The sequence below is a fragment of the Harpegnathos saltator genome, unplaced genomic scaffold, assembly GCF_003227715.2.
Source record: "Harpegnathos saltator strain DR-91 unplaced genomic scaffold, Hsal_v8.6 scaffold60, whole genome shotgun sequence".
In the NCBI taxonomy this organism is placed as follows: Eukaryota; Metazoa; Arthropoda; class Insecta; order Hymenoptera; family Formicidae; genus Harpegnathos; species Harpegnathos saltator.
The window spans coordinates 1,025,865-1,050,766 of record NW_020230427.1 but is presented as its reverse complement, the minus strand read 5'-3'; the positions used below and the strand labels follow the sequence as shown (position 1 = coordinate 1,050,766).

At 35.7% G+C, this 24,902-nt stretch overlaps 1 protein-coding gene and 1 non-coding gene across 4 annotated transcripts in view; both read right to left on the bottom strand.

Annotated features, from left to right (window-relative positions):
• LOC105182715 (xaa-Pro aminopeptidase 1) overlaps nt 1-24,902 on the bottom strand; it is a 78,649-nt gene that overhangs the window by 16,546 nt on the left and 37,201 nt on the right. The window contains exons 2-3 of one of the 3 annotated variants that reach the window (XM_011140360.3): nt 15,253-15,476; nt 5,978-6,157 (exon numbers count right to left, since the gene is read on the bottom strand). In XM_011140360.3, the coding sequence (XP_011138662.1) occupies nt 5,978-6,157; nt 15,253-15,476 (404 nt within the window). The remainder of the gene's footprint in view (nt 1-5,977; nt 6,158-15,252; nt 15,477-24,902) is intronic. The other 2 variants (XM_025304304.1, XM_025304305.1) reach the window with 2 other exon arrangements.
• On the bottom strand, nt 15,684-15,756 carry TRNAA-AGC (transfer RNA alanine (anticodon AGC)). Its single transcript has one exon. It is a non-coding gene; the product is annotated as a tRNA-Ala (tRNA).

Genomic DNA, 24,902 nt, shown 5'->3' with positions numbered 1-24,902 from the left:
TGGTAATCGTCGGCACGCCGAGCGACAGAGAGATATCATTTCCTCCTTCTCGCTCTCGTGCGCTCAGCGACGCGAGCGAGAATATCTTTCTCTCTTTCTCGCTCTCGTTCTCGCTCAGCGACGCGAGCGAGGCTAAAGCCAGCGGCACACGGTGCTTGTTTTCGTGCTGGATTGCTTGCTGGATGAAAATACTGCGTACTGATTGGTGCATTTTCATCCATCTTCGGAAATGTACCAATCACAATATTTTCAAACAATATATACAAACGCAATATTTTCATCCAGCAAGCAATCCAGCACGAAAACAAGCACCGTGTGCCGCTGGCTTAATTCTTTCTGGGCCATAATCTGACAAGGGCTGCTGCCAAATTTGGGGTCACTGATTTTGACGAGCTTTGGCAGAAATGTAGTATAGGTCCAGCAAAAACTACTTAACCGGAGACGATGCAACACTCAAGCATTTGGGAGAAATTACAAATTGAAATTACACGATTTTAAGTATGCTCCATTATTCTAACATATTTACAGAATTATTTCCAAATGACAGTGCAAAGCAGCAGATTGGGCACGGTGCTTGTACTCGCCAGATTGCATGTTCGCGTCTAGTTATGTCTTGTTACTTTTTCTTTAATTTATATTTTTTTTACTCTTATGAATACAAATATATAGGTATAAATGCCGAATAGGGGACTCCGCTTCTATGACCTTGACCTTGACATATGTTGTCAAGGACACCTTCCTGAGTAACGTGCAAAAATTTTTAGCCGTCGCTCGTTGTTTGTTAAAAAGTTATTGCTAAAAATTTTCATAAACGCACAAGTTCATAAACGCACATTATTCGGTAATTTCAATTCGTTTTTACACTTAGGACACAATATTCTATTGCGAACAACTTTCTTTTCACATAAGTAATTCCACATGGAGTCAAAATTGTAATATTATTAGGTGTACAAATTAGTACGGTCCGTTTTCAAAAGATGGCTCCGGCTGTTATGAATGGTTCATAGTGACTGCCGATTTTGGCGGTTTCAGAGAGGTTAGACATTTGCCAATAATATTCAGTTTATATAGCAGTTATATCGCTTTGAGTTTCATACAAAAACCTTGCTTGTTACAATGTTGAAAATGTCGAATTTTGTGTTAACCAAGCAGCATTTGCGGGAGGTTTTAATTTTCTGCTTTAATTGAAAGAAAAGTGCAGCTGAAGCCTATCGAATGCTTGTTGAAGTTTACGCTACTCCAACTGATAAATCATGTAGGGAATGGTTTCGACGTTTCAAGGATGGATATTTCAGCGTCGAAGACAAGCCTCGCTCTGGACGGCCAAAAAATTCGAGGACAAAGAATTAGAGGCATTACTCGAAGAAGATCAGAGTCAAACGCAAGAGGAGCTTGCAGAATCATTGGGAGTGACTCAACAAACCGTTTCCGTACGATTGAGAGGCATGGGAATTATTCAAAAACAAGGAAATTGGGTGCCTTATGAACTGAAACTGAGAGATGTTGAAAGGTGTTCTTCATGACAACGCTCGGCCTCATGTCGCAAAAGTCGTAAAAAAATATTTGGAAACGTTCAAATGGGATGTTTTACCGCACCCGCCGTATTCTCCGGACATTGCTCCTTCTGATTACTGGTTGTTCCGAAGGATGTAGCACGATTTGACAGGTCACCGGTTCACTTCTTTCGCAGATATCGAAAATTGGCTTCAAACTTGGATCGCCTCAAAAGACGAGTCATTTTTTTTAGATGGAATTCGAAAATTGCCTGAGAAATGGGAGAAAGTAGTAGCCAGCGATGGAAAATACTTTAATTGATCTGTTCATTTTGTTTTGAAATAAATACATCTTTTAACACAAAAAAACGGACTAATTTGTACTCCCAATAATAAACTCGTATAAACACACTTTGGAAGTATTCGTTTTACAATGCTCACTGTATGAAGACATTCCAGTAACTGGATGAGCTATTAGGAATACAAATAAGTTTTCGCCGTTTTCTATCAAAAATTAGGAATTTATTGTGAAAGAACGGTACATTACGTTTTATTCAAAGTATTGTCCATCACTAGCCACTACTTTTTCCCATCTTTCTGGCAGCATTCGAATACCACGGAAGAACTCTTCATCTTTTGAGGCTATCCATGAATCGACCCAATTTTTAGTATCTTCATATGATGTAAAGCGCTGCTTAGACAGGCCATATGCCATCGACCGGAACAAGTGATAATCGAAAGGGGCAATGTCTAGTGAATACGGCGGGTGGGATAGTACTTCCCAATTAAGTGTTTCCAAATAGGTTTTGACCGGTTTTGCAACATGTGACCGAGCATTGTCATATAGGAGAATAATTTTGTCGTGTCTGGAGTAGTAATGGGCGCGTTTTTCCTTGAGTGCTCGGCTCAATTTCATTAATTGTGTTCGATAGAGAGCTCCAGTAATGGTTTCGCTCGGTTTGAGCAACTCATAATACACGACACCAAGCTGATCCCACCAAATACACAGCATGAGTTTTTTCCATGAATATTCGGTTTGGCTGTCGATGTTGAAGCATGGCCAGGTAGTCCCCATGATTTTCTCTCCTTTGGGTTATCGTAGTGGATCCATTTTTCATCACCAGTGACTATACGATACAAAAAACCCTTTCTTTTATGCCTGGCAAGCAGCATTTCACACGTGCAAAATCGGCGTTCAACGTCTCTCGGCTTCAGTTCATATGGAACCCAATTTCCTTGTTTTTGAATCATTCCCAACGATTTTAAACGATGTGAAATTGCTTGTGGAGTCACTTCTAATATAAGTGCAAGTTCTTCTTGCGTTTGGCACGAATCTTCCTCCAATAATGCTTCCAATTCCGTGTCTTCGTACACTTTCGGCCTTCCACTACGTTCTTTGTCTTCCACGTCAAACTCACTGTTTTTAAACTTAAACTTTAAACTTTTGAAACCACTCATGACAACTTCTCTCACTTAAAGCAGTCTCACCATATGCTTCTACAAGCAATCGATGCGCCTCAGCTGCAGATTTCTTCAAATTAAAGAAGTAAATCAAAAGTTCCCGCAAATGACGCTTATTTGGCACAAAACTTGACATTTTCGCACGAAAAAAATTATGTGATGCTGATACGGAGTCACTAATACTTCAAGGTTATGTTGTTACTAGATGTCCAAACTTACGATATTACGTTTTATATCTGACAATTTCAATATAACCTTCTGGTGGGGCCATCTTTTGTCAAACGGCGGAAACTTATTTATACTCCTAATAAAAAGACGGCTGATTCAAACCAATTTTGATATCTGAAAGTTTTTGGGGCCTCTAATTACGAATCTGAAGATGGAAGTCAAAATATAATTCGCTTGTCGCCCTTTATTATTATTATTATTATTGTAATGTGTTTTACTTGTAAGATTTTTAAGAAGGTTTATTGTAAACTTTCAAGGATATTAATTATATAAATTTTCTGGACGTTAAGATTAATATTTTGAACACTAATAGATTTTTTGTTGTTCAAGTTCAGGATTTAAATAAGTAATATGAATGAATATGAATAAATATATAAATAAATAGAATATAAATAAATGAATAAATATATGGCATAAGAGAAAGTATAAATCTGAGTTGACAAAATCAAAATCGCATATAAATGTTTCTACGAAACAAATGAGAGTCGACGTCCGATTTTCTTTTTCCTTATGATAGAGACATTTATTTGAAATATTATCAACCTGTTCTCATTTTTTGTATTTATTGTCTGTTGGCGATCGGCTATAATAAACTATTCCTTGTGAGTTTTTTCCGCTATTATATTAACAATTCATTATATGATTACTCTTGATTCGGAAGAAATGATTTCGTAATGTCGATGAGTCTAAAAAATATATTAAATTTATTACGCCTCTATTTCGAAGATCCTGTGTACAATATACAATCAATATAACTGAAGAGGAAAAATCGTTCGCGTCTCATCTCGCGGATTTAATGAAAAATGTTATCAATAGTCAAATATTTATTGAGAGTTATGCTTGTTTAAGTTTCCATGATCCCAGTGTAACTCCTGATGCCGTTTTAGTTGAGGAAGAGTCAGAATATGATTCGCAAGGGGATGTGTAAGACGATACGAAGTTCGACGAAATGGTAGACTTGAATTACAAGAGGAAGATAGTTGAATATTGGCGATCGGGAAAAAGGAAAAGATTGAGTTTTGAAACAGTAAGAAACCGATTCAAGAAAGTTTTAAATCAACGACAATTATACAGATGGGAAGCACATGTTGCCAAAGGTAGATCGAGAAGTGATAAATTATTATTTACTTTATAATATGTTATGGAACAATTTAACTCTGCTTCTGACAAAGGTGTTCCCATCCACGATTTAGATTTGAAAAGATGGGCCATCACGGCGAGAGAAGATGTTAATTTATCTCGTCAATAATTTTCGGCTTCAACGAAATGAGTGTATAATTTCAAAATTCAGCATGGGATTGTTTCAAGGAAAATATCTTATCAAGATATGTCAGTATATCATTACATATTCCGCTCGGATACTGACGGATAATAATCTTTTGGAAGACCAACTTTCTAATCTGAAAAAAACTGACGCGACAAATCAATTTTGAATACCAATTCATTGTTAAATTCAGTAAATATAATTGGCTAAGGCAATATCCTTCTTCACTGGTATAATTTCGATCTGTCATATTGCGTCATATTCCGTCATCTATCATATTCCACCATCTTGAATTTTGTAATTTTATCTTGAGAAAAAGATAAAGAAATATAAATATCTTGTATGTTTCCGTCCTAACTCTTTGGACTATCCTTAGCAAATATAGTTCTTTTCAAATAAAACCTGAAACGATGTGTGGTCATGATTGGTGAGCAAACCGTCCCAAAACCCATACAACTAGTAGTGGTTCAAAAACCAACTACAGAAGCCTCGAAATTCAAAGTGATCAGGAAAACTTATGTAACCTTAATTAATGAAAAATATTAAGAAAACTCAAAAACAAGTTATTAATAAAGTAATGCATATAGACTGTGTATACGTATAGACTAATCTTACGGAAAAAGACACTCAAATATTGTATATCCATACTCAAATTTGAGTGTATACTCACATTTGAAAGTAAATTCGAACAATTGAGTGTAGATACTCAATATTTGAATGTTTTTTCCATAAGGGTAAAGTCAATCATGATTTTGATTGGGACGATGTAAAGATATTGGATCATGAGCCATTCATTATTAAAAGATATGTTTCTGAAATGATTTATATTAGACGCTAAAAAACAGTTTAAATCTGTTTAGATATTGAAAATTTTAATGAGAATTATGCGAGTATATTGAAGAGACTTTTTTGTATTTAATAATTGTATTTGATTTTATTTTGTTTCCAACCATGCTGCGTTTCTTTCGACGAATGATTAAAAATATATACTTCAGTTTGCATTTCCCTCTTTAAATCTAACATCTATTTATTACTATCAATGTTTTTTCGCTTTGTTTGTTTTTTTCGCTTTCTTTTACAATTTGCTGGATCTTTTGATGATCATTATTTTATTAATAACTTGTTTTCAAGTGTTCTTAATTTTTTTTTATTTAATAAGGTCACACAAGTTTTTCTGATCATTTTGAATTTCGAGGCTTCTGTAGTTGACTTTTAAATCACTACTAGTTGTGTGGAATTTGGTTTGCTTACTAATCTTGATTGCATATCGTTTTTGGTTTTATTTTCAAATAACTGTATTTGCTGAGAATTGTTCAAAGTTAAGGCCGAAACGTTCGAGATTTTTATATTTCTTTATGTTAATATTATTTATGCGTTTATATCTGCGTTTTGGCTTTTGTTAGTCCGATTTCAATTGTTTAACTTATTAGATCTCAGAGCCGTTATTTATATTATTTATATTATTATGTTTATTAAAAAGTATCTGGGCATTTTGAGAAGCATTAATTTAGATGTGAATCAATTTACTTACATCATATTGTCCTTCTTTCATTAGAATCCAGTTGCAGTCTAATTGATGATCTGCTTGAATATGATATCTACCATCAGTCCAAAGTACAGCTTTATCTATAGTGACAATAACTTCTCCAGTACTTCCAGTAAATCCAGTAAGGAATTCTCTTCTCATATCATGTGGATCCACAGTCTCACTCTACATGAAAATAATTTATATATTTTGTAAGATAGAAAAGAAATATTTCCAGTAAACATTAACTACACAGGGCTACAGAATAAGAATAAGAAAAAACTATTTTGTTCCGGAAGGAAAATCAACTATTTCCTATATATTTTGACGTTCTGAAACAATTCGTTTCCCAAAAATTTATATCACGAGCCATTTATGAGACATAAGACGTGGTGAGAAGTTCAAAATCACATAATTTACATCACAAATTAAAATAACACAGATTATAAATTCCTATCTACATAGAATCACAATCATAAACTATAAACTAATTAAACCAAGTTCCTTGAACCCTCAACCCATAAACCTCAAACACATACACCCTAAACTCTTGAAGGCAAGATCTTGAAATGATCCGGACATTGAAGGCAAGACATAAATAAACCAACAACCTTACTAATCTCTTGTTTTTTTTACTTTTTTATGTGCTCGTATTTTTTTCGTTCAAATGACCTTCGGATCGCTTTCCTTTTATGTGTCACTTTCTTTTGTGTATTTCTTTTCAGTAATCAATAGTAATCCGCCATTTTCGTTCTATCTATCTTGGTATCTTCTCTTAATTTTCTGTTTTTTGGCGTTCAATATAAATCATTTCAGAAATACATCTTTTAATAACAGATGGCTCATGATCTAATATCTTTACATCGTCCCAATTAAAATCATAGTTTTTGTGAAGTTCTTCATTATAATTTTACTATGTCCTTGATTTTCGGAAAGTAGTCGAGATGAGAATGGAGAAAATACAATTTTAAATTCATAAAACATTCTAATTTGTTATATTTCGATAACATGATTTCGACGATTTTTTAATAGTTTTATTGTTTATTTGGGTCTTGACTTCACTAGCCGGATTAATTCCAGATTTTGCCTTCACTGGCTGGATCATTTTGAGATCTTATCATCAATGACTCAATCAATATGAATTTGGAGTGTATAGGTTTGGAATTTATAGGTTGAGGGTTCAAGGGACTTAGTTTGGTTGGTTTACAGTTTATGATTGTGGTTTTATGTAGATAGGAATTTATAATCTGCGTTATTTTAATTTGCGATGTGAATTATGTAATTTTGGATCCTCTTACTACGTGTGTCATCTCATAAATGTGACGTGATATAAATTTTTGGGAAACGGATTTTGTTTCAGAACGTCAAAATACGTAGTGCGACGCTATTTTCCAAGTGCCGGCAAATTATCGTCGGTCCACGCGTCACGACCTTTCACACACACCAAAAGAAACGATATGTTGGGCGCCAGGTGCGGACAGCCGCACCGTCCTCCAACACTAACCGTGAATTCTGTGTGAACGCGACGTGGGATTTTGGCGGGACCGGTAGCTCGGGGGGAAAGTTTTTAGTCGGTGGACAGGATAGGTTCGGTCGGAAATTCGGGGGAGACGAGAAGACCGGGAAGAAGTAGAGCAGCGCGGCTTTTACGATAATCTTCTTTATTTCGATTCGGGAGGCGGTATGCTCCGAATCTCGGCGGGACGATACAATTTTTCCCCACGCGCGTACTCGCGAGATCGGTACCGCTCTTCGCAACAAATTTTCTCTCCGACGAGACACGCAAAAGGAACACCGAAAACGATAAGCAAGTGATCGGTCTTACAAAGTCGGGAACCTCCCGGCGGCGTGATCCTGGTCGTCGCTCCTGGCTCGGGGTCGATCACGGCCTGCGGTCGTCTCGGGGCTCGTCGCTCCGTCGTTCGAACGCTCCAAACTGTATCCCTCTCGGGGAGTCATGCACGACACTCCACTCTCCGGGTCTTGGTAGCGATTACAAAAAAAAAAATAAAAGGAACACTACTCCTCGGGAGCGAAAATCGGCAATTCGTCTCCGACTTTTCGATAGCGACGACACGAGAACGGACTAGCCTCTCTTTTTTTCTCTCTCGACAGGATCACCAAATCTACTATTCTATCGCTAGCATCAAAACGGAATCTCTCTGTCCTCTCTAAAAACGGATCGAATCTCATTTTTTTACTTTCCGTTTCGGGGGGAGGGGTTCCTCTCTTCCCGTTCCTCGCTCTCTTGACGGGACGGGAATCCTTCCGCGAATTGCGATTGTCGATTCGCGTTAACGATGCTCTCTCTCTCTCTCTCTCTCTCTCTCCCCCTCCCCGTCTTTTTCTGTCTTTTTCTTGTTCTTTAGCCCGCGAGCATTGTCTTCGTTCCGGGTTCGTCTAGACGATGTTTTCGGCGAGCGGGCCACGCGTCGTGGCCGTGTTCGACGGTATCCCGCCTCGCTCCGCTTGCCTCTTCCGGGTTGGCCGTTAGCTTGACTGTCAACAAATACAGCAGCGATAATTCCTTTCGGGACGGTACATAATTTGCTAAACGGAAAAGAGAATAGAGAGCATCACCTGATTGTGTCGTGTCGGGCGACGAGCGACGTCCTTCGCATCCTGCTCCTCCTGTCCTGATGGTCGGCGCGGGAGGTCCAGGGGCCCAAAATGCGGGACGTGAGACCATCTCACCTGCATGCTCTTAACTCTAACGGTTACGCCACTAGAGAGATTTTTTTCCCCGGGGAGTCACTTCTGACTCCCCCTAATTCGCACGAAAAGTTTCTTCCCCCCTCCCCACGCCGTGATCGCGGCTTCGCATATTAGTGACGGGCGCCCTCGCGGCTGCCAGGTCACAGTAGGAAACAGTTGGTCTTTCTTCCAGAATAAAATACCTTTTTTTATTCTGTGGTTCTGTGCTATCAGTAACATAATATCAATTTTATAATTTTTCACTGAACAATATAAATGCAATATAACACATGTGTTACGTGACAGTTATATTGTTGAATAGGAAATTATAATATAATAAATATATAATAAATTATAATATTGACGTAATATCATTGTTAGTTAGTATTTATTAGTTGATGTGTATACAGGGTGGGGCAATATCTATTAGGACTTAAAAAATATCTTCGAATCTATAAGGCCCAGAGGAAGATTTGTGTAAAATTGCACAGTACAAAGGGAGCTATCATATAGCGATAATAATTTTTGCCCGGTGGAGGCGCTTTGGAAATACTGAGGTCATCTTCAATTGTTTAAATGGGTCCGATATGTTTTTTTTCCATAATATAATAGAGGAGCTCGAAACAAGTTCAGAATTCACGACACTAGATCATTGAACAAGATTTAAAGTAAAGAAAAAATGATAAAAATACATTTTTATTATTGAATGAAATTTACGTTTACAAAAAATGTTCGAAATGATGGCCATCATTATCGATGCAAGACTGGATTCTTCCGATCATTGATTGGCTTGCTCTTTTAATAACGTCAGGAGTTATTGATGTACAAGCTGTAATAATCCGTTGTTGCATGTCTTGAAGTGTAGTTGGTCCTTCTTTGTAGACCATGTCCTTTAGGGTTTTCCTAATAAAAAGAAATTCAGTAGTGTCAAGTCTGGCGAACGAGCTGACCTCACTACACGATCTCCACGTCCAATTCAGCGATTTGTAAGTTTTTCATTGAGTTTATTTCTCACAACCAATGAAAAATGAGCTGGGCATCCATCATGCTAGTACCACATTGTTCGTCGTGTAATTAAAGGCAAATCTTCTAATAAAGGACCTATTGTATGCTCTAGAAAATTAGCGTAGCTATTGCCATTTAGATGTCCGTCAATAAAATCAGGATCAATAATTTTGTCACCTATGATACCGCACCATACATTTAAAGACCATTGTCTCTGATGTTTGACCTGTCACAGCTAATGAGGATTTTCCACTGCCTAGATATGTATGTTACACAAATTAACGTTCCCGGGATTAGTAAATGTTGCCTCATCAGTGAATAACACGGTATCGAAAAATGATTGATTGACTTTTATTTTCTTTTTATTTTAATCTTATTTCAATCCATTTTCATGTCTAGTTTATTCTGAGAACTCATTCATAAGAGTCATTGTTTCGAATCTGATATTGAGCCATTGACAAAATCTAACACGATTTACAAGTCCATTCCATGCAATCCTTAGTGAAGGCTAAGATGATATGGATGGAATTTGTGACGGTGCAAAATGTGAAGTACGCTCCTCTTACTAATAGCAAATTCTCGTTCAATTTGTCGTGAACCAACGTGAGGATTTCGACCAACCATTGCGAGGACACCAACTTCATTCCCTTCATGAGTTACTCTTTTTTCACGTTCACTTTTACGAGTATTTAAACTACCGGTTTGTCAAAGTTTATCGCACACATTTTTAAATGTTTGATACGAAGGCAGAATGCGATTAGGATATCGTTCAGAATACAAAATTCTTGCTCGCACTGAATTTTGTTGACATTGACCATAAATTAAAATCATGTCAACTTGTTCTTCAAATGGATACATCTTGCACGATTGACTGATTTCGATACTAATCTTGTCATGTTTACTTTTATTACTACGGTGAACTTATTAAGATGTCCTTCAAAGAGTGTTTGTTTTTATTGAAGTGATAATACGTATCTATTTTCACTGCTGAAAGACATCTGAGCAAGTTCTCAGGATAAACTAGACATGAAAATGGATTGAAATAAAAAGAAAATAAAAGTCAGTCAATCATGCACGATATATCCATTCGAACATCTTTTGTAAATGTAAATTTCATTCAATAATAAAAATGTATTTTTATCGATTTTTCTTCACTTTAAATCTTGTTCAATGATTTTATGTCGTGAGTTTTGAACTTGTTTCGAGCTCCTCTATTATATTATGGAAAAAAAAACATATCGGACCCATTTAAAAAATGAAGATGTCCTTGGTATCTCCGAAGCGCCTCCATCTGGACGAAAATTATTATAGTTATATGATAGCCCCCTTCGTACCGTGCAATTTTGGTTGCACAAATTTTCCTCCAAATGGGCAATTTTGGTTGCACAAATTTTCCTTCAAATGGGCCTTATAGATTCGAAGATATTTAAGGTCCTAATAGTAATTGCCCCACCCTGTATAGCGTGTTTAAAAAAAAAGTTCAAGATTTTAAGGGCAGATTTCAGTGTTCCTAAAATAGAGGTAAATATGTTGTTTAGGGGACTCCAGTTCCGATAACTTTTACCTTGACATATGTTGTTAGGGTCATTCTTCTAACAAGTAACACTACCCAACTGTCACTCACTGATTCCAATGAAATTTAGCATGCACGTAGAACATTGAAAAATATTGAACACGTGTTTTTTTATATCGGTTGACAACGCATTTTAAGAGTGGAAATCACTTCTTGATCCTTGAACATGAAAGCACTATTTCAACACTTTGTACATATTACATGTGATTTCTGTCACACTTGCCTTCCATAAAACTAGTCAGTAAGGGGTTTTTAGGGTCGCTGATCGATCATCGGTCGCAGATTACGAATCTGGAGATAAAATTACAAAATTCAATAAATTAGACGTTTCACGTCTAATTTATGTCCGTATGTCCAATTTACGTTCGTGGACATAAATTGAACGTAACAAGGATGTCCTTATTGTACATCGGACCTGTAGGACGTCCGATGTACGTCCATCGGATGTCCTATGTTCGAAATTGTGACAAACGTACGTCCTATGGACGTCTTTTGTATAAAAAATGGACATATAACAGATGTCCAATGGACATCCGTGTTCCCACTTTTTATCACTCCATATCACATACTTACACATTGCAATTTATTAGAAAGTTATAAATAAATGAAATTTTATAGATAGAGCCCAACTTCTTTAGACACAATATACATTAAACAATATTAAACAGTATATATAAGCGGGAGAGGGGCTCCGTCCCCTCCTCCCCAAACAAATCCTAACCTAACCTAACTTATTGCATCTTTATATATTTTTCGGCGTTATTAAAAAGATTTCCTTAAAACTCACAACACCTAATTGTATGCAGATATAATAAGTTAAGTTGGATTAGGTGATAGGTCTTAAGAGAACTTGTTCAACAATGTGCAAAAATATATAAAGTTGCAATAAGTAAGGTTAGGTTAGAATTTATTTGAAGAGGATGCGGGGCAGGGACGAAGCCCCTTTCCCGCTTATATATACTGTTTAATATTGTTTAATGTATATTGGGCAATGCGGACATTTTACATTTTTACAATGAAAATCATTGACATCGGGAGGTGGTTCCTATTTCTGCATAATTACCAGAGATCTTAATAAACATGTATCAAAAAATTAATATTGTCGAAGTTATGACCAATTATTTATTTTAATTGAAACAAGCGACTTATTCGTTTTTGGTGTTTTTGTAGTTTCTGATGTAATTCGTTTGTCATTCGGTCTGTTTATAGTGAAGAGGGAAGAGTTTATAGCGAAGACCATGTTTTAAAGAAATCCTTAAAAAAATCTTTTCGCTCTTGCTCGGAATGTAAATAAATATATATTTCCTTTCTATTTATATATACGCTTTACCAAGTAATTATTAATCATATATCCTCGTGAATAGTAAACAGTTGTAGAGAACTATCACAAAGTTTTCACAGTACGTTGAAAATGAAGCTATAATTTTCTAATACATCTTATTACTTTAATCAAGAAATAGTAGAAATGCATTTCACGTATGACTGTGCATCAGAAGCGAATAAGTCACTTGCTTTAATTAAAATAAATAATTGTTTATAAATCCGACAATATTAATTTTAATTTCTGGATCCATATTTATCAGGATTTCTTTTCTCCATTTTGTGAATATTATCTGCCCTTAAAGTTCTGAATCCTTTTTTTAAACATCTTGTATCATTGAATCACTCTTACTTTAATACTGCTAATAAAAGATGAATATTTTTATGGATAAACTTTTAAATCTTTAATTTTATCAAGATAGTGTAAGGATGTGACGTGTGAGGTGCAGAAATGACGTGTGAGGAATTAAGCGTAATCGTAATATTAGGAAGGTTTTCTAATATACGTTCTAATATATATTGAGCGTGTTCGGGTATATCTGTGTTCGGGTTGGTCTTGCCCGGGAGTCGCAAATAGACTGACTCTAGCTCGCGCCTTTCGGCTCTTATATTAGTTTGGTTGTCCTGGCAACAGAAAACTAAAAGGATACTACCAAAATCTATCCCGTAAGCCGCGATACATATCGTGACGATGCATCGACAGTGGTGATGGCGGTGACGCCTTGTCGGAACTATCGGAAGACTACAAAGACAATGTTCGCGTTCTAACAGGCCGCTACAATAGGAATATTTCTTACATTTTATTACAATTTCTAAGATCATTGAAATCTATATTGGGAAATATATATAAAAAAAAATATTAAATACTAATATACTGCACTTGGAAAATCGAATAAAACTTTTTATCAATAAAGATTGTCAAGTGTACCAACATAAACTGAAATTATGCAAAATATTCTCAATATTAAGAAGAATTTTCAAGTACTATACATCATGCAAATATACCTCTAAAGGCCATGAGAAACGAAGCTCACTGTCTAAAAATTTAAACATAATAAGTAAGATTGATCTATTAATGCGTTAATTGTTAAGATGTATTAAATAGATCTTTAAATGAATAGGATATAATTAGTATCAATTATAATAGAATTAAGGCTGATTGCACACAGGACGTGGTACGCTTGCCGCGTGATGGAAGTTGACTAGGGAATATCGCAATAGCCATTGAACATCTTGCTTGCCTGGAAATATTTACAAAGCATGCGGCATGTGGGACGTTACAGTCTGTTTACTAAGAACGTGACCGACATAACTTTTAAGCTATTTATTATAAAAAAGAAAAATAGAAAAATTACATACGTACACAGTCAATACTATGACGTTTTTATATTAATAAATCATGCAATCATCGCCGTTGTCAATTATTGCTTGGCATCTTCTGGGCATACTATCTATCAATTTTTCAGCATGCTTTCGAGATAAAGATAGCTATATTAAACGCAATTGTCAAGATAGTTGTTTTTCACTGTATATATTTTCCTTCTACGTAACTTCATCTTCATTAATCCCCAAACATTTTCAATAGAATTTGCATCTGGTGATTGTGACGGCCAGTCTAATGTTTCGATATTATTTTCTCCTTTCCACTGGTAGCAAAAACAACTTCGATGTTCCAGATCGTTATCTTCTTGTAAAATTCTGTCTTGATTTTTGCCTGAAAATCACTTTTCAACAGATGGTATTAATACTTTCTGGTAAATTTTAACCATCTTTTTTGCATCGAAATTTTCTGTAAATAGAGATAAAGTTCCAAATCCTTGGTTAAAAAAACAGCCTCAGAAATGCACTCTTATCGGATTTTTTACGGTCTGTTGAATAGGTTTGCTCATGGGAATAGACCAAGTTCAATTGACAGTATTGCGAGCTCAAAAAAGGGATTCATACAGAGGAAAAAATAACATTCTTCCAATCGCGATTGATATTTTCATGCGCCCAAGCGATTCGTTTTTCTACATGCTTTTTTGAGAGAAGCGGTTTCTTCATTGTGCTTCGATATTTAAAGTTAGAAGCTTGTAGACGAGTTCGAATATTCTTAAGTGATAAAATAATACCGTTTTGTTTTAATTTGACTTGTTTCTAATGCAGCGATAATAAAGGATAATAAAGGATTTGTAGAAAATAATTGTATAATTTTTTTATCCTCTTTTGTCGATGTCTTCTCTGTCTTACCGCAGTCTGGCAGATCATCTACGGTATTTGTTATTGCATACCGCTTTATTCATTTATTCACAAACACTTTTAACTTTATTATGTATTTATGTATTTTGCACCCGCTTCTCGCGAAATTTTAGGTCCTTTGGGATGCGTGCAAAGGAAAACAGCTTCGAATCTTTTATCGTATATACCATTTATTGTCAAACACGACTTTCTCTAGCAAGTGTTAGACAATGACTGGGACTCCCTACATGTTGCGTCATATAGGAAGAGCCCTTCTATCTGCTTGTTCAAATGTTTTCGACGTAACGGTTTTCAAACAGGAATTATATTGGTTACGTTTTTAGTAAACAAACTATAATTGGCTATTGCGATATTCCCTAACCGACTTCCGTCACGCGGCAAGTGTTGCCGCGTCTTGCGTGCAACCGGCTTAAATTGCCGGCCTAAACCGTACGAATTATATAGAACTTACTTGATGCTCGTCGTCCGATGTAACAATATAACCATCCAGAGCTGGTCCTTGAACTGCTGCCACGCGAACCATTTCAGATCTCAATTGTCTTAATTGCAAAGAACTGTCGTATCGATTAACTGGTTGATTTTCAATGTAAGCGTTTGTCGGACAATACGATCTTCTTGCTCCATTATAATTTAACTGTTCCGATAATTTGTTGGCATCACCGGCTCTCGTCAGTTCTGTTGAATGTTTCCTTATTTTATTTATCATTAAGGAAGGATGGAGGATTGAGAAATATAATATGCTTAGGAAGCGATAATTATAAGGAATATACTGTGTGATTAGACAGTAGATAAAAAATAAATGATATAGAACAATATCTAATAATTAAATCTTCATAAATTTAGACTTGAATTTTATTATTAGACAAGTAAAATATAAAAAGTTGGAGGCGCCGGGTATCGATCCCGGTACCTCTCGCATGCTAAGCGAGCGCTCTACCATCTGAGCTACGCCCCCTTGTGAGATTTCTCCTTCTGTTTTAAATTAATTCTTTATATAAGGTATAATATTTAAAATATTAATATATTAATACTTGTAATATATATATTAATGATATTAATAAATATTATTAATATATTAATATTATTAAAATAATAATATATGTGCATTCTCTTCATATAACTTATTTATAATTTATATGCAAATATTATAATTCCCATAATAAAACTGTGTGTAAAAACTTTATGTGATAGATAATGATACTAGCAACTTAAAATATACAAAGTGTACAAAATATATTGTACAAATTGTAAAATAATTTAAAATACACAATTATGCAAGTACGTGTGATCAAATAATTTTATAAATAGTCAAACATTGAATTAATTAAACAGTAGTAGCATTGAAAGAATGCTGTTTTTAAATGTTGATGCAGAAATAATTTATAACACATGATATCAATCATAGATAAGGTTCAACAGCGAAATTAGTTCACATCGTAAAAAAGTCGTGACTTTATAATTCTCTAAAGCTAATAAGTGATCATTACAAGTTCTATTCGATAAATTAAAGGATTATCAATAAATATCATAACAATTTTACGGCTTTACGAAATTTCTAGAGCCTTTAAATCTTTTAAAGCTCTCTACTATACTTTGTGTAGTACTATACTTTGTGTAGTGAGCGACGCAGCGCGTTATCTGCATGAGATTTGACCAAAACTAGTTTGATTTCCGTTACGTATATACGTCCCATGAGAATTCAGAGGGTGTGCTAAGTGGTGCTCGGGTACCAGGAAAACATATTGAGCTTGGAGCATGATCAACTCGAAATGCATGTTTTGATCGTTACGTATATTGAACTTTCGCTGGCATTTCATTAATGACACATATCAGATTGACTTTTAGTTTAACGCATTCTATACTTCTTCGTCTTTCTTCTTTTTAATCCGATTTCTTCATCAAATCCGATTTTTTCGCGACATCATACACGTTGATGTGCGTTGCTATATCGTTGGCGGATAGGAAAAGATGAATTTCGCGACCAGCTAAAAGATGGATCGAATATTATTCAAATGAGATATATATATACGCGTCCGTACATTTATCATTAATGCTTCGTAACTGGGTCAGCGTATTGTTTATTTAATTTAATAATTTAACGTAAACATATATTATCAAGTAATATTAAATATATTACTAGGGAAGCAGGAGCATGCAGTAGGAAAGTTTTACTCCGATGTAACCTTACAATTTTCAGCTTGATAATTTTCTCTATAATTTTCCAACACTGTAAAACTTATCGTATATGTCTTTCAAACCTTTTTCTATGTTCTTAGGTATTTTTTATGGATTTTTCTTTAGTTCTTATATAGTGTTATTGATAAAGACATGCTATCGAGAGAAAATAATTTCAATGAATTGTTACCAAGTGTAGTATAAAAAGTATATATTGTTATAAAAAATAATTATACTATATAATTATATTATATTATATAAGTGTAGAATAATATTTATATGATATATTTATTTTGTAATAAGCGAAAAATAAAGAAAAAGTATCGTCATGCGGAGGGACATCGAAATAGAGAAGAGAATGCATTGCATTATTTTTATCAGATTAAAAGAAGTAAGTAGTTTGAATTAAAATGGATTTAACTAGCTATTTGCAACGAAAGGAGTAATTTAAGTAAATCACAACTTGTCATTAATATTGAATGGTAAGCTGTTATGAACGCTTCACGAATAATTATATGCTTCATAATTATATGATATGTTTATAACCGATTATATAGTCATTAAATCGGTTGTATCGATTTATAATATTCTCGTTTTAAACGTAATAATAACAGCATAATAGCATATGCACATCGCGTTAAATATGTCTCATTATATAATAAATATTATATTTCACAAAGTTGAATTTGCGATCACACGTGCAAATATAATAATCTTGTAATATAATAATCTTGGAAATATTGGTTTTTTCTTTGTTAATTCTTATTTATATCTTCCGTAGGTTAAAACAGTTTTTCACAAATGGCAAATATTAAATATTATAAATACAAAATTATTGCATTACATATCAACATTTTATCAATACATGCAGCTTTGTAATTTAGAGATAAAAATAAACATGAGAACGTTCGATATTTCTGTACGCAATACGTTCTCTTTTCTACTTCCATGATAAAACGGATTTATAAAAACAATGATATCGTTGTTATGTCCATAATCCTTACCCTGGCGCAGCTCTTGTCCTATGATACTTCGAATCTAGTTTCGAGGGTGCTCTTCTTGTCTCGCCTTTGCTTTCGACTATTGGTTCGCCACTCGCTCTACTGTCCTCAAAACACCAGGATATCATGAATCCCAGGTTGTTCTCGGACATGGGGCAAAGCAGTACAAGGATCGACAGCGAGGTCAGCAAGACCATATCGAGATGGCGTGTGAAGGTGAATTTTCACGAGATATAATAGAGAATAAACTCGTAACAATTCGTAATAAGATTATTTGCTATTTGTAAGAAACCGTTTTAACATGCGAAGAATGTAAATAATAATTAATAAACAGAAAAAACAAATCGAAGTTTCCGCTTTTTTAGTTCGTATTACGTTGCTGTTGTCGGTCTACCATTTGTTCACCACTCACTTTCAAGCTTCGAGCTGACTCGGTTAACAGCATGATAAAGAGCTAGGTAAGCTTTTGCTGTCGGTGAAAAGGGAACAGTGGCTGTGATAAGAATATCTCGACACTCACTGTTGCTGATTCGTTATGCTAACGTATAATGCTATGTGTCATTACGTATAAAATAACTAGATTAATAAAATGATAAACTTGTTTAATGAAAAGGTTGTATGAGTGAACGGGAAATTCTGTAGAGATGAATTTAATTAGTATGATATATACGTATTCTATAAAATTGTGATTGACTGGGCATTAAGTTCACGTCATCGAGTATTATGGATATATTTATGAATTATCTAACTACAATGTTTGCAACTATGATAAAATATTAAATATCCGTAAAAATGCGAATCGAATCTTTGGAGGAAAAATTATTATTGGCCATTGTAGTATCTGCTGACGATTTATTTTTGCTAATTTTGACTTTTGTCTATAAATATTATTGTGAGTAGCGCATGCACTGTCGGATGATGTGAGAGAGAAGAGATAATCGAGATGCTGCGAAACTGGAGTATTTCTCGAGATGATCTTTAGCATCTAGCGAACAGGCTCGCATAATCTGCAGAAACTTCGCCGTGATTTCATCTCGCGCCCGTTAAATTAATCCGTTACTTGAACTCACGGCTAAATTTCTTTCTTCCTCTTTCTCTCCTTCTCGTTATTATCTTGCCTTTTTGTCCAATAATTGATTCGAATAAAATCTATGTGAGAAAAGAATTCAGCAATTCGTAAAATTTTCATATAACTGATAAGTATTTATTTAATAAAGAAGTAGTTTTTGTAATTGACAAGAAAGATATCGCATCTTATATTCCACACTCGTGTATAGAAGCGGAACAGAAGAGACTATTAGATTTTTGTTGCCATAGTAACATCATCGTCGATGTCATTGAATTCGTTCGCAACTCATTTTAGTACTACTATTGTATTAGGCTCACACATGAACGAAGAAGTATGTCAATGATGATGATGGTAGAGGATATATGTATACATGATTCCTACATGATTTTTAGATCTCTCGTTTTAACATGAAACTTCCGGAACGAAAAAGTACCACGTGGCTTTGCAACTACAGTGTATTAGAGTTACACCTATAGCAGTGGCGTACATGTGATGCTTTATATTTTCGTTATATATTATGTGAAAAATGTTACTAACTTATGCAAAATGCATACGCAGATACACACACACAGTTTTTAATTTTCTTTGAATAATTACATATTACAGAATAATTACAGAAACGTAAATGAAAGTTTAATCATATACAATTATGCGGCGTATGAAAAAGTATTTTGTTTATAATGATTTATAATGATAATAAGTGTGCGGCGTAAATATGAAGAAGTATTTTGTTCGTAATGATCAATTTGAAATTCTCAATTCTGTTTGCTAAAGCATAACAAAATACGGTAATATCCAAATGTATTTTTGCATGGATGCTTAAATCATCTTTGATTTAATACATTTTATTATTCTTTTCACCTTTGTAATAAATTTGGTTAATGTAATTACGGAAAAAATGTACATTATCCCTTGATTTATACTTGTGCAATTAATTATTAATTAAAAATAATACGATAGGAGTTTCCTGAAAAGAGGGAGGGACTTATTTATTCATCTATTAAAAAAACATATTATATTATGAATCTGTAATTCTCTATACGAGTCAGCTACGTGACGTCTCGAGATGACCTTCAGTATCTGTTGACCAGGATAATATAAGTTGCTAGAAGCCAGACGATCTATGATATTTGCATCTCTGGCAGTTAAGCCATTTTAATTTCTCGGTTCTATATATTATTTATTTTCTCCGTGTATTACTTTCGCGAAATGTTAGTGTATTTCACGAAATCCTTCGGCACAACTTCAGTTTTCTTTATACAATTTGTTAGTCGCGAGATGCTTCAGTTCTATCATCGACAATGTCGTTCATTGATTCGTCAAATTTATGACGTTTATCGCCAAAGAACGAAGCGTTCACCAAAGAAGGAATGCTGAACCACCAAGTTGTATGATCGAGAAAGTGTAGGCGCGCTTGAAAAAGTCGATAAAGCTGGAAAACCAGTTAGATTGTCAAACATCCCTTTTGCTTAACTATCAGGGGTTCATCTTCAGGGGCTAGTTAGTGAGGTTACGATTTGGGATGGCTCGAGGCTTTTTGCAACAGGGTAGTAGAAGTGGAATTAGCGTCTGTATACGTATAATATAATTTTTATTCCATTGATTTTTTTGTAGTAAATTATTCATCGCGATAAGTATGTATTTATAAAAGCAAACATACGATAAATGTATGAACTATGTAAATAATAGTAAAGATTTATCAATTATTAAGTTCAATTATCAAGTTTTCCCGACAAATGAAATAATTGGCATATTTGTGATACGAATATGAAAGAATTTGATTAAAAAATATATAGTGCATCATACAATGATGAAAATGATGGAACGCTGGAGCTCATTTAACTTTTTCTTCGAAGCTAAAGGATAATATACGCGGTGATTCTGAATAAAGATTTTTTAACACATCATATCTCCAATTGCGACTCAACATTGCATTTTCAGTTGCAATTCGCACGGCGATCTCGACGAAAACTCCACGCGTGTCAGTTTTAAAAGTAGAAATACCTATTATTGAAAGTAGCCGTATATGTACATGAAAATAGCTGTGCATGTATGTGAATAACGCGCGATGATTTTAATAATCGAAGATGAATTTTAAATCTCAAGGCGCGCTGTATCACATGGATACGAAAGTGTATATCTCATTTAAATAGACACGCACTTGTGATTAAATATTTTTTGATTTTTTAAAACGCAGAGACGAACGACGTGGTATTTTGATTAGAGGCACGGAAAAAGCAGTTTAATCAAATTCCATGTTTCCAATATCCATGTTTCTGTGTATAATACTACATTGCATCGTTTTCACAAATGGGGTAGTAGGGAATGGAGTTAACATTTCCAGTTTCGCGCGCGCGCGCATATCCGTCCATGCTATCCCCATCGGACGTGCTTTCCACGCAGCTGCATCCATCGCACATGCCTGATGCACATGGACACACATGCACATTCGCGTGCGCGCACGCACATACACATATACATATACGCAACGCGACGAGGGCGATGAGGGCGATGAGCGAGACGAAAACGACGAGAGAGAGAGAAAGAGAGAGAGAGAGAGAGAGAGAGAGAGAGAGAGAGAGAGAGAGAGAGAGAGAGAGAGAGAGAGAGGCAAAGAGGTGGGAGAAGCAGCGCGCTGGCGCCGTCAGGCATCATTGGCGGAGATCGATAACCCAGAGGGAATCGGTGTGCGTGTGCAACCCCCGATGGCGGGGGACGAAACGGGTGGACGGAAAAAGAATGGCAGAAAAAAGAAGATGTAGATGGTGATAAAAAGACATCATAAATCGTTCCCGGCCGGTGTCCCGGCGCCAACCCTTCCTACCCTCCGCCGACCGTTACTCGTTACACTCATCCACCCTACGAAATTCGAACATTTCCCGCCACCGACCGCCTCACGCGCTATACGGTCCTGGCCGTAGTGAGATGGTCGCCTGCTTAAGTGGCTCGCTTCGAGCTACCGCCAAGGCCGCAGACCTTGTCTCCAGGCGTTCGTCGGCTAAAAGTCGCGCTGCGAAAAAGATGCGTCGCAGGTTCCAGGTTTTTAGCGACTCCTTCCGACGGACGAAGCGTCGCCGGTGCCCGCCACCCTGCCAGGATAGTAGCCTGCGATGGAGGTACACCCTGTTGTGTGCCGCGAGTGCGCACTTGGCGCGAACGATTGGTAACTGTGGGGGTGCGAGGCTACCGAGGTTGTTGGCGCGACTTGACCCAAACCGCCGCGTAACCCAGCACGATCAGCCGCAACGAATGCGCGCGGAATCAGAGAGGGCGATTGGTCGCTTCCGTTGACGTGTGCGGCCTTGATGAGCACGTGACGAATCGTATCGGCGGCATGATCGACGCTATAACGAAGGTCTCGGTCTCTCGTCGATGTTTCGTCGAGAGCCGACGTCAAACATTATCTTGCTTTTGATTCAAGATGTTTCGAGATTTCTTTGTATTCTGAATAAGATATGCAATGAAAAATTAAGATAGTGCTTTTTCTATTCACCATATGAGATGGTAGCCAATATCATGTACATGAATTATAATTGTTTCGAAAAGATATGTAATTACGTGAGGTGCTTTTAGACAGCAATATAGAATAATATAGAGAAATACTAAGTTAATAGAAAAATGAACACTGAAATTACCACATAGATAATTATCTCTGATTATCAACAGTCCAAGTTGAGAAGAGCCAAAAGAGAAAACGAGATCTCGCATTGCGAGATCGCGATGGTCGCATTCCCGAGCGCGTGACGAACTTTTATAGACATACATTATAGAAAATCTAGAAATCGTGGTAAATCGACACCTTGACAATGGATAATGAGTAAAATGATACTTCCAGGGGACGATCGGGAATAGGAATTCCCGATTGGTGCGCGGAACGGGATGACATACGAAGTTAGAGGTGATGTCTCTTGTTCCGCGACCGCTAGTAGTCACTGCTCGTCACGATGGCAGTGACACACAGGGATCGATAAATCGAACCGAAACTCTACCGGAAACGGAGCAGGCCCTCATCAAGTAACAGCGGTACGCTGGTCGGTTGCTTGAGTAGGTCGGTCGGTCGGTTGACACCGATTTTTCATAATTCTTCACTTGAAATTACGCGATATGAAAACGTGAGCCAAAGTTCGAGAATCGTACGGCGCATTCGAATTTTCTTTTCCGATGCGACTGGCGATCGAGATGGGAACACTTCGTATTTATTGGAAAACAAAGGCGGTTCGATAATAGGGTAACATGACGGTTTAAGGGGTAATTTTCATCCACCGCCCCCCCCCCCCCGAAGGAAGTAGCGCATTTCATGCAATCAATTGGTAACCGAAATGCTATAGCGCAGTCATCGACACCAAGGAGGTTGCATCGTAGCAAAATCGATAGGTGTTCTCAATCTCTTGCGAGTTTCTGTGAATCATTGGCAGAGCTGTGGGTTACCGTTCGACCAAAATGTCGTTTACATAGTTCATTACATCGAACACAGAATAATCGAGTTGAATGTAACGGATTATCAAGAGATTATAATTTGTTAATCTGTCGCGATCGTTCCTAAATTTCTAAGAAGAACTTAACAGTAGATTTTTCCATCCAGGTTCTTTTGTCTGCATTTGTTTTCGCATCCTCTTTCGAACGTGAATATAGGCTTACTTTAATTCAAGTTCAATACGACATGCGCAACACTTGCGCAATTAGTAATGCAGTTTACTTTTCTTGTATTATGATTAGAAGCAGTCATAATTAGTTATTTATGCGAATTATATTTTTGTTTTTGTCCTTCTCTCTCACTTCGTTCATTATTCGTTCAATTATGTGTATAACTTGTGGCGTTACATATTTTAAGAATTTATTTATCAGATAACATTAACCCTCTATAACACGATGTAAATTTGGGGTCACACATTGATATATTGATATTCTTAACTTAAATTATATATGTATATATAGATATTGTACCCCATTATAATTCCAAAGTTATTATAATTACAGATTTTGCTAATAAAGTCAGTTTTTTAAATAAAAATTATAAATTATAAATTAATTGTTAATTTATATTTACAGATTAATATTTGCTAATTTCACGTTACATAATTTTTCTCATATTCAGAAAAAAATGAGTTATAGAGGAAATATCGTAGAAATATAAGAATAATAACAATGAAGAAAATTATTGAAACAGATGATACATAATCTAAATTTCTAATGCATCCTCATAAAACAACATATAGATAAAATGATAAGATTATGTTCACACGCATACATATACACACACATACATCCTCAATATAGTCCTCTATCTATGATAACAAAATGCAATTGCGATTATCTTTAATTTGAATGAAACAACTTGGATATTTCTGTGACTATATCTTCATATAAAAATTCAGATATGGAGTAATTTTAATAAAGTTACGTGATATTATAACTCGAAGGGTTGAGAAAATTGTGTAGATAGGAAATCATAAGTACATTCATACGTTCATACATTCATACGTAACCATACATGAAAACGGGGTACGGTTCCGTTATGAGATCTGTCAGACTAAAGGCTCGATACCATTGCAGTCACGTGAATGTAAATTATTAAGGAGATTAACGCAATGATGAAGAGGCAGTCACGATATTAGAAGAGTATCAACATTACGGTAGTCTATGTCGATTTGATTTGCAAATTTAAGGGAATCGCTATGTGCACATGCTGCGCGATTTAACAATGCACCGAAGTTACGCAAGCTAAATTCGTCGTGGAGAGAAACCAGATGAAAAGCTTGCCAAACCGATTTGGAATCATTTATGGGAAGAAATGGGTTAGAATAAACGAGATACTCGAGTAGTAGGAGCATAGGAAAGCGACGTTGGTTTTTGGTT